Source organism: Arachis ipaensis, chromosome B09 (assembly GCF_000816755.2).
Source record: "Arachis ipaensis cultivar K30076 chromosome B09, Araip1.1, whole genome shotgun sequence".
NCBI classification, from domain to species: Eukaryota; Viridiplantae; Streptophyta; class Magnoliopsida; order Fabales; family Fabaceae; genus Arachis; species Arachis ipaensis.
In genome coordinates, this window is record NC_029793.2 from 4,831,563 (window position 1) to 4,842,667 (window position 11,105).

Below are 11,105 nucleotides of genomic sequence, written 5' to 3' on the forward strand. Positions count from 1 at the left end.
TATCTCTGACTTTCGAAATGCTATAATTGCACCCTTTAGATTGAGCTCCGTGCGAAATCTTGGTCCTTCCACCTAATTCTGGCGTGACTCAGCAGCCGGAGTGCTGAGCTGGCTGCTTATGGTCCACGTAGGCAGCCTTAAACGACGCCGTTTTGCCTGGAGGGTGTTAATGAATCAGGACGACGTCGTTTTGCCCTGGAGGAAAATTAAAAGGTTGCTTGGGGAGAGGGTTGATCATTCGTTTAGTCTTTCTCCTACTTCTCTTCAAACGTTTCTTCTTTGGACGAAAGAGAACGCTGTGATGTTAGGGCACGTTCTTGACTGAGTTCATTGGCAGGAGAAGGAAGGACACCACATGTACGAAGTTGTTGAAGCAGAGGGTATCGTCATCGTCAGCTACAACAAGGTCAGTAATACAATGTGTGGTTGAAGTTTTTTTTTTTTTTTTTTGAATTTTTATTGATGGCTCTTCACGTGGTGTGTTGATTGTAGGAGATTTCATCTTCGTTTGGTGTTTTGTTTAGATTTATATGTTGTTAGGTTTTTTGTGGTTACGCTGTTAGCATGGGGTTTGGGTTGCTCTGTTTTTTTTATGTATCCAAGAAGAGTTGTTTCCTCTAATGATACAGTTCTCTAGTTATGGTCAGAAGTTAGTATTGCATGTGTTTAATTTGTTTGTTTACTTATCTCGCAGATGGATGAAGTACTAGACATTATGTTTCATCATGGAGGAACTTTTGAAAATGGTGTAGATGAAAAGATTGGTTACTATCCGGACAACAGAAACTGCCTTGGTGATGTTGAGGTGGATAGGCTGGATGTATTTTACCTGAGAAATTATTATAAGGAGCTAGGTTATGACAGAATGAAGGAAGTTTGGTGGCTTGTACCAGGAAAGAGCATAGGGGAGGGATTGAGGAAGTTAAAGAGTGATGCAGACCTAAGAGAGATGTGTGAGATGGGTTCACAGAATGCGGGTCTTGTTGATATCTACATTGAACATGAGGTTTCGTCACCTGAACTAATAGAAGGGAAGGAGGTTATGGTACACATTGATGATCAAGTAAGGGACTTTGGGACGCAAGCTAAGGAAAATGTTGCAGCTGCCCCACACGATGGTGCTAGGCCAAATGATGAAAAGAATCCTACTGCTAATGTGAGTCGACCTAGGGAGAAAGGGGTTAAAGCATTTGTTAAGGTGCCGATTGAACAAAAACTTAAAAAGAAGGCCAAGAACACCCCGAAACCAAATCAAACAAAAATTCATAGGAGGTATTGCCTGAGGTCTGCCACTGGGATAGGAGGTACAAAGGCTCAGAAAAGGGGGCAGGGTAGCAAGATCCCAGTGATGTTGATGTCTTCTGATGAGGAGTCCTCTAATCTTTATAGTATACAAATCTTTATATTTTATTTGGTATAAGAAGACACTAATTTTATATTTTATTTGGTAAGTTAGACATGAGAAAAAATTGTAAAAAAATTAGTGTTTCAAATTAAAAATTAGTGTTTCAGCATTTTAGAGAGACACAAAATACATGTTTTTAATGGGTGTTTGTGTATGACTATGTCTTTCATCATTTTTGTCTCACTAAACAAACACCATACATGTACTCCTGTGTACTCCTGTGTCTATGTTTTGATGGACATGTAAACAAAAAACAAACGCCGTCATATGTGTACTACTTTATTTTTTTAATAGTGGTAAGATAAGCATGATAGATTGTAATTATCACAAAGCTAAAATTTTACTTCTTTTATCTTTAATACTACCTTCATAATATATATTCATAATTCAACTGATTCAAACATTTAACATATATTTATTTTTCTTTTTTTATAATATAAAGTACTTGATGTATTATCTCTAATGATTACAGGAGCAAGTACATCTAATTCAAATTTAGATACTAAAGAATTAGAAGAAGTGTGCATAGCTGAAAAAGAAAGACACCTAATATAAAGAAAAACATTCTTGAAGGAATTGACTATAAATCTTTCAAAAATTTTTGAAGAAGTTGAGGATATTACTGAAAACACGACTATATTAGATGATTCTGTGCAAATTGAATACCTAGCCATATTCGATGTTGCTGAGAATACAGGTAATTTAAGAAGTAGCAATATCAGCACTTTATTATTTACTATTGTTATGTTTTTTATAAACAAAAAATTATTGTTTAGTGTTCAAGTTTTAAAATTCAAACTAAGATATGGTTATATATGATCATTTTTGTATTTGAACATTGATTTATTGTAATTTTTATTGTTTGATTAACGTGCATGTAAAACTTAAATCTTGAGGTTGGCACAATGAACTTGTATTATATGATTTCATCTTTTTAATCCATAAATTGCATTCTTCGGTAATCTTTTATAAATATTATTTTTATACTTAACATGGTGAAAGAAAGGTATATTTTTATATAAAGTATTTGTTGCAGATATAACTGAAACAATTTATTATCTTGGTGATTATTAGATGTGATAGATATTGGTGACCCAGAATTTTTTTGTCGGCATTGCGACGCCATGATGTGGTATGAGGAGAGATCAGAGAAATCCAAAACAGGATCCAATTTTGAGTTCTCAATATGTTGTATGCGAGGGAAGGTACAACTGACGTTTTGAAGCACTTGATCGGATGCTCAGGGATCTTATGTCAGTTACCGATCAACATAAGACACATCAACCATTTGGTGGTAAGGTTGTTGTTCTAGGAGGTGATTTCAGACAGATACTTCTGGTGATTCCGAAAAGAAGTAGACACAATATATTGGCATTCGCTATTAACTCATCCCATCTGTGGTCATTTTGTAAGGTTCTGAAACTGCATACGAATATGAGGCTTCTAATGTCTTCTTCGGATCAAGATGAAGGTGAAATGAAGAGATTTGCTAATTGGATACTTGATGTTGGAAATGGAAATATTGGCTCTGTTGTTGGTGATGAATCAAAAGTTGAAATCCCAGATGATCTATTGATTACAACTACTGATGACCCTCTCTCTCATTTGGTAGACTTTATATATCCAAATTTGTTGCAAAACATGTCAGATTACAGGTATTTTCATAGTAGGGCAATTCTTGCACCCACGCTTGAGAGTGTCGAGAAGGTAAACAATTTTGTCTTGACAATCTTTCCAGGGATGGAAAAGGAGTATTTGAGCTCTGACACAACATGTCAAGCTGATGAGAATGAAGATGTACAACAAGAGTGGTTCACACCAGAGTTCCTAAATAACATCAAATGTTTGGGACTACCCAATCACAAGTTGACTTTGAAGCTAGGAGTCGCTGTAATGCTACTGCGAAACATAGACCAGACTTCAGGTTTATGTAACGGGACAAGATTAATAGTTAACGAACTTTGCAGCAACGTAATTGGAGTGACATTAGTGACTGATAGAAATATTGGAGATAAAGTGTACATTCCAAGAATGAACTTGATCTCTTCAGATTCAGGATTGCCATTTAAGTTCCAACGGAGACAATTTTCATTAACATGAGTCAGGGTCAATCATTATCACATGTACGGCTTTATTTGCCAAAATCAGTGTTCACCCATGGACAACTTTATGTTGCTTTGTCAAGAATTAAGAGTCGCAGTGGCCTCAGGGTTTTAATTCTAGACGAAGACGGCAATCCAAAGTCATCAACAACAAATGTCGTGTTCAAATAGGTTTTTAATAATATTTAGGTAAGAATAATATTATTTTCATTTTAATAGCATGTTATGGTTTACACTTTTGTACAAATATTTACTATAGATATAACTAATTTATCTATAACTCTTTTTTCAAATTTAAAATAAAATGTGTAACAAGGAGCACAACATCCTATGCCAATTGCTTTTCTAATGAAGTTAGTAAGATACTAGGTTGTCGATAAATTTTTATTAGCTTTTTGATATAAAATTTAGTGTAAAATTAACATGCTATTATTACAGTTATATATGTTCTTATTTTTTTATGTCTCCCTCCTTATGGTTCAAGAATATTATAAACTTCAAACTCTTCTATTTATATTTTACTTTGAATAAAGATAAAACAACATATTTAACACGTTTATTATATAACGACGATGATAGTGTTATACTAAATTTAAAAAATATATGGTTATAAAATATTATTTTTAATTTAACTTATCAAATTTAAATATAAGCCCGTGCATCGCACGGGTTTAACACTAGTTCTGATGATAGTTCAGAAGATGAGCCCTATAAACCAGTAAGGGAAGACAGCTCATCTGATTCATGTGCTGCGGACCCTGTTCCTTCACGTAAGGTAAAACGTAAGAAGAAAACAAGTAATAAGAGTGATTCACAGGATAAGGGTAAGGGGAATAATAAGATGAAGGAGAAGATTTGTGTTGATGACGATGCTTTTGTGGAGATTAATTCTGATGTTGAAGTGGATTTTGGGAAAGTAGGAATTGATAAGAATAATGATTATGATGCATACGATCCTGGGACCAATTTTGATGGTGCCAACTATTGACATTCATTGGAGATGAAAACCCCACCCAATTTTGAAGACGAATTAGAAGAGGAGACCGAGTCTGATGAGGTGTTTCCAGTTTTTAGAGAGGGGGCTAAGTTTGGGGAGCTTCACTTAGAGGTTGGAATGAAGTTTAATACGAAGTGGGATTTTAAAGAGGCTGTTAGGGAGTACACCATCCAGGAGGGAATGCGTATTCGATTCAATAAAAATGATAGGAAGAGGCTTAGGGCAGTTTGCAAGGTGAAGGAATGCAGTTGGGTTATCTTTGCTTCCAAGGATCGAGACGATACTTGCTGGCAAGTGAAAACTTTCAGAGATGATCATAGCTGTGCAAGGGAGGATAAGAACAGAACAGCCAATCGTAACTGGGTTGCTATTAAGCTGGTGAAGAAAAACAGAAAGTATCCCAACTTCAGGCATTGTGATGCAAACACCTTCTTCAAGACTAAGTATGATCTGTCATTGAATAGGAACTCGATCTCAAAGGCACTATCTGATGCTAGAAACCTTGTATATGGTGATGAAAAGGCACAGTATGCAATGGTGAGGGACTATGGGGAGACACTGCTGAAGACTAACCCGGGTTCAACTGTCCAAATTTGCACCATCCCATAGCCAAATGGTGATGTCATATTTGAGAAAATGTATGTGTGTTTAAGTGGCTGCAAGAATGGATTTAAGGCAGGATGTTGTCCACTCATTGGACTTGATGGTGCTTTCCTGAAAACTGTCTTTGGAGGGCAGATTCTATCAGCTGTTGCGTAGGATGCAAACCACCACATATACGTCATTGCATGAGCAATTGTGGAAGTTGAAAACACTGCCAACTGGAAATGGTTCCTAGAACTATTGCACGCAGATTTGGGAGATTACAAGACACATGGTTGGTGTTTCATTTCTGATATGCAAAAGGTACATGGCTGCTAATCCCTTCTGATTTAGTTTTCTGTTTGGTTGCCTTCACTATATTATAATATATTGGATCATATAAGAGGCTTGCTGATATGTGAGTAGAACTACTTTAGATGCACGATAGCAAAAGTTAGGGACAATATGGTGCGTTTAATACAAAATCAGGGACTATTATGGTGAAAATATTAAAAGTCAGGGTCTACTATGGTGAAAATATAAAAAAGCAACATCTATTATGTGAACATATAACTGTGTATTCTATAAACTTCTCTCGGCTGTATCTGAGTTAATTATTATTTGCATCTACTTTGTGTTGCAGGGACTCATAAATGCTGTACAGGAGGTGATGCCCAATGTGCATCACCGTTTCTGTGTATGGTATTTGTGGAAGAATTTCAACAAGCAATGGAAAGATCTGGAGCTAAGAGGCTTGCTGTGGGATTGTGCACGAGCCACAACCTTTTAGGAATTCAGGGAACATAGGGAAAAGTTGAAGCGGCTAAATCCGGAGGCTTGGGCATACCTAGAAAAATGGCCAACACATTCTTGGACAAGATCTCAGTTCAGTCACAAGTCAAAGTTAGACTCAATATGTAACAATGCGTGCGAAGTATTCAACGCAAAGATTAAGGAAGCTATGAGGAAGCCTATAATCACACTGCTGGAAGAGGTTAGGATGTTCGTAATGAGGACGATAGCCAAAAATAAAGTGAAGTTGGATAATCATGTGGGGATACTTTCCCCAGTGATCAAGAGCAGACTGGAGAAGCTGAGGAAGGAATCTGGGTAATGGCAACCAATATGGGCTGGAGACACCAGATACGAGAAGTTCGAGGTACATGGACACCATGCACACCATGTAGTGGATTTGGGAAAAAAGCCATGTACTTGTCAGTTTTGGATCCTAACAGGTAATGTATTTAACTGTTACTTAATTATTTAAGTACTTTGGCTAGTGAGTCTAATTAACTATGCACCTAATTATTATTGCTGATATTGCTAGAATCCCATGTGTTGCAGGAATCCCATGTGTGCACGCATGTGCTGTTATTGCTAGAGTGAACAAGTGGCCAGCGGATTTCTGCCACAAGCTCCTCACAATGGAGTCGTACAAAGCCACTTACTCCCACCACATAAATCCTTTACCTGGCCAACAATTATAGAAAAGATCTGAGAACAACAGACCATTGGCACCTTTGGTTAAGAGGAAACCTGGACAGCTCCAAACCAAGAGAAGGAAGGATACGGATGAGGAGGGTCAGTCTAGCAAGAAATCAAAGCCAACCACCACTCTGAAGAGACAGCTACGACCATTCACTTGCAAGTATTGCTTGCAGAAAGGTCATACAAAAAGAGGGTGTGAGAAGAAGAAGGCTGCTGAAGCTGCAGAGGCTGCGAAGAAGAAAGCTGCGGAGGCTGCTGCTAAAGACCCTAAGGCTGCTGCTCAGAATGTCACTGCAACTGCCTCTGCGTCAGCTACAACAACTACTTCCAATGCACCTCAAGCTGCAAGTGCCTCTGCTACTGCTACAGGCTCTGGAACTGCAACAGCGTCTGCTACTGCTACTGCATCTGCCCCTGTTCCTGCCACTCATGTGGAAGTGGATGTCCAGCAGGCTGAGATTGATTTGTCTCAGCCCTCATACTCTGAAGCTGAAAACTCCCAAAAGGTATTGTGTTTAATAATGCTTCATGTAATGTGTTTTTATTATTTGACAATCATCTTATTTTCTAGGCCTTATGTAAGGTATTGTCTGCATTGCAGGAGCATGAACAAAAGAGGAAGACACCTACAAGACCTGGGAAACTGCCACTTAGAAGAAGGTCACCTACTCCAACTGGCTCTGCATCATTCAATCCAATGGAGGGAGCTAGTGAGGCAACTGCAGCAAGGCTGGCCAACTTCCTCAAGTTTGTGCCCACCACAGGGTTCAAACCGCCAAAAAAGAAGTGATTATGTTCCTAGCTTTTGGTTGAAATTCTGAAAGTTTGTAATATTTTGTGAAATAATTATCTTAGTCTTTTTTGTTTGGTCATGGTGATTCATAGACACCTCTGCAACTTTTAAATACTAACTAAGTTTCTGAAATCTAGCTGAAACAATGCTCAGTATTTTTTTGCTTGTTATTGTCATCAATGCATTATTGCAGAATTTTATATGAACTAGTGTTATTGTCATTCAGTTGTGAATTATGCCTTATGTAAGGTTTTGCTGTTGTTTCTTATCCATAACATAATTGGGTGTTCAATTATATTTACAAAAACAAAACCAAATAGTCATTCAATATATCAAAAATAAACTAATGTCAATTACATTGTTCATAAACTGGATTACACTGGTTCTATGTTTCAGTTCTCAGCCTAATCAAACCTTCAACAGTAACATCAACACAAACACAAATAACACGAATACCCCTAAACCAAGCACTTGGACCATCAGCTTTACATTTCTCACATCTGCTTCTAGTTTGCCCACCTTCCATGCAATGTTCATCTTCATCACACCATGCTCATCTTCTTCATCAAACTTCAACGGCACCTCATCCTGTACAGAATTTGCCCAGACAAATAACCCACACCAAATCTTTCCACTAGTCTGCAAATATGCATCAACCTTATCAAACAACTACCTCAACTAACCAACACTAGAAATTTTAGCCAGTAAATGCACTCACGTTATAATTCGGACACCCGAAGAACGGCTTATTAGGATGACTCTCCGTCCCTGACCACTGAAGGATAGGCCTGCACCCACAACCACACCACTCTGGAACTGCTGAACGCCAGCTGCACACATTGTTCCCTTTCCAGTTTCTGGTCGCAGATGAGCGATTCGACCTTCGAGAAGCGTGACTGTCACTCATGGCGGGAGAGGACGAAGAAGAAGAATAAGAGGAAGAGGGAAGAAAAGCTTGAGCTGGACGACGAACCAATTCACACAGGAAGAGGGAAGAACAACTTTAGGGTTTATAATTGGTAACAGGGACTAATTCGGGAAATTCGGAGATTCTTTAATGACACTCCACATCAGCTAGCCGTTTAAGGCTGCCTACGTGGACCATAAGCAGCCAACTCAGCGCTCCGGCTGCTGAGTCACGCCGGAATTGGGTGGAAGGATCAGAATTTCGCACGGAGCTCAATCTGAAGGGTGCAATTAGAGCATTTTGAAAGTTAGGGGTAACATTGGTGCACGGGCTCAATCTGAGGAACTACTTTAGGGATTTACTCGCTAAAATATTGCCCATTTCTAAGATTTAGCCGTTTAGGTGTTAAAAACCAACAATAAATAAATAATACTATTCATTTACGGCAAGTCCATGAATATTGTTTTTATGGTATGATTTTAAGTTATCAATCCTCTTAATTAGTAAATTTGTTTATTTAGAGATATATTTTGGAATTTGTGTTTATTAATGTAGTGGACTGTTTTTATCCATAGCAATTAACACTTATCACTACAAGAAAATCAGCAGATAGTGACGGATATTTAGCAGCGATTTCTAAATAGAATCTGGCAGCGGTTAGCACGACGAATTTGGAAGAGGCTACTAAAAGAGTCACATTTTGCAGCGGTTTTGCTTTAACCGCCGCGGTTTTGCTTTAACCGCCGCAAAATATCGAATGGACAAATATGTTTGATGAACTTTTTGCAGCAGTTTTCTCTCAACCGCTGCAATATACTTTTAACTTGAAATTTTTTGTTTAAACATTGCCTTGTTAAGCCTATTCTAGCTCTCGCTAATAATTTTTTTTTTGAAAAACATATTTCAAACACTGTAAGTTAATGCATTAGATATAATTTCGATTTCGTATTACGTAAAAAATAATTCATGAATTAAAAAATATTTATTACATAATAATGTGCACAAATTTACGATTGGAGTTTTCTCGTGTACTATCAGTGCATTTTGAGTTTGTATTCAAGTATAAATTAAAAAAAATCAAGCCAACGTCTGAATTCATAAAGTAAACTATTATTTTTTTTAACTATGATTGTGTCCACATGAATGTTATAGGAGCAACGACAGGGAATACCTATTGGTAGAGGAGAGATATTGACCATGTCACATAAAAAAAAAGGATGGCACGTATATAAATGAAGATGCGCATGTTGTTGGTGTAAGTCATGTTCTTTAATTTTTCACTTTTCTTTTTGAATTTACAATTGTAGATCTAAAATTAGTGTAACTCCAAATATTACATGTCTACAGGAAGCAATTGAGCATATTGAGGGCCAAGACGCATCCCACAAGGGGCTTTCGCAGAATGATTCCCTCGCACAAGTTCTTGGCAAGGAGCACCCAGGACGAGTTCGTGGAATGGGTTTCGGGCCATGTCCCACTCAGTGTTTTCCTAATATTCCACAGCAGTCGGACTCCAGTGTGCAAATTGAGGAGTATCAGAAGGAGATTGTAGAACTTAAGACAGAGGCAGCAGTACTAAAGGCAGAGGCAGCAGAGGAAAAGGCAAAGACACAGACAATGAGAAATTTGTTAAGATACCTAATCCAGCAACAAGGAGGTAATTTGTCACCTAACGTAGCTGCGGATCTGGAAGCTTTGGGAAGTGCACCGACCGTATCCCGTGCAACATGATCTTCTGGCACTAATGATCTGAATGAAAAATCATGGAATCAAGTCAATGGAAATAGAGAAACTTGAGTCTGAACACTTTTTGATTGTTCGCTGTTTAATGACTTTTGAGTTATTAATTTCTTGTTTACAGAAATTGATGCACTGAAGACAAATTTTTCTTATAATGATTAACTTTTGCGTAAATATTTTTGTTCTATTTTGTGTTTTTTAGTTTGATTAGTTATTGGTTGTTTTAATAAATTAAAGCAACTTACGTAGTGGAAGAACGTAACAGGAATTAAAATAATAATTATATATGAAAATTCGGATTTAAACAACAAAAAAAAATCATAATATGACATTTGGCAACGATTAAAATCCTGTTGTTATATTAGAAAAACAACTTTTCAGAAGATGGCATTTTGCAGAATCGTTGCTATCTCCAAGTAGTCTAGTTTACTATTTAGTAGCGGTTAGAACCGCCGCAAAAACATATCGCGATAAAATACCATATAGCAGTGGTTATTCCAGTAGTTACTATTAACCGCTGTTAAATGTTTAGCCGCACGTTATCAATTAGCGGATTAACAACCACTGCTATCCGGTTCCATAATCGCTACTAACTTTCAGATGTAATGTAGTGTTGTTTACTTTCTTTTCTCCTCGTATTAAAGCTATCACAATTGTGATATTTATGTTGGATTGATATTTAATCTTCTTTTTTTTTTTAAATTGAGATATGAAAAAAAATTGCCATCTGCCAATAAATTATAATTTAAATAATATAATATCTTTATCTTTATTTAAAAGTTTTGGGTTCAGTTTCACTCTTAATTAAAGAAAAAACGAAGAAAAACTTAATATATGCAAGAGAATATTTTAAATTCTATTTATTAGAGGGTTACGGGCTTCCGGCTGTCTGTCAAGATTTTTGGAGAAAAAATTCACTATGAAAAATTATTTTACATTATGATAACAACTATTAATGAGTCATTACTTTATTGTTTTCTTTTTTCTTTTTATTTGTTGTTAGGCTTATTAGTTTTTTAGGAGAGGGTTTTTGATTTAATATTTAAAAATATATATTTTTAACAATGTTATACCAAAAAAATTGTATCTAC

General features: G+C 36.8%; 1 protein-coding gene and 1 pseudogene across 1 annotated transcript; both read left to right on the forward strand.

Moving 5' to 3' along the window:
- LOC110267168 lies at positions 2,375-3,696 on the forward strand (annotated as a pseudogene).
- Positions 4,508-6,200, forward strand: LOC107614806. Its single transcript, XM_016316939.1, has 4 exons — positions 4,508-5,081; positions 5,358-5,410; positions 5,730-5,783; positions 5,877-6,200. The coding sequence occupies exons 1-4, from the start codon at positions 4,508-4,510 to the stop codon at positions 6,198-6,200; spliced, it is 1,005 nt and encodes a 334-aa protein (XP_016172425.1).

Excerpts from the sequence above, each read along its gene's own strand:
- LOC107614806 (XM_016316939.1), top strand. The coding sequence starts at position 4,508 with ATGAAAACCCCACCCAATTTTGAAGACGAATTAGAAGAGGAGACCGAG. Across the intron at positions 5,411-5,729 it reads TCATTTCTGATATGCAAAAG|GGACTCATAAATGCTGTACA; the intron begins GTACATGGCTGC and ends TTTGTGTTGCAG. Across the intron at positions 5,784-5,876 it reads ATGTGCATCACCGTTTCTGT|GAATTCAGGGAACATAGGGA; the intron begins GTATGGTATTTG and ends ACAACCTTTTAG.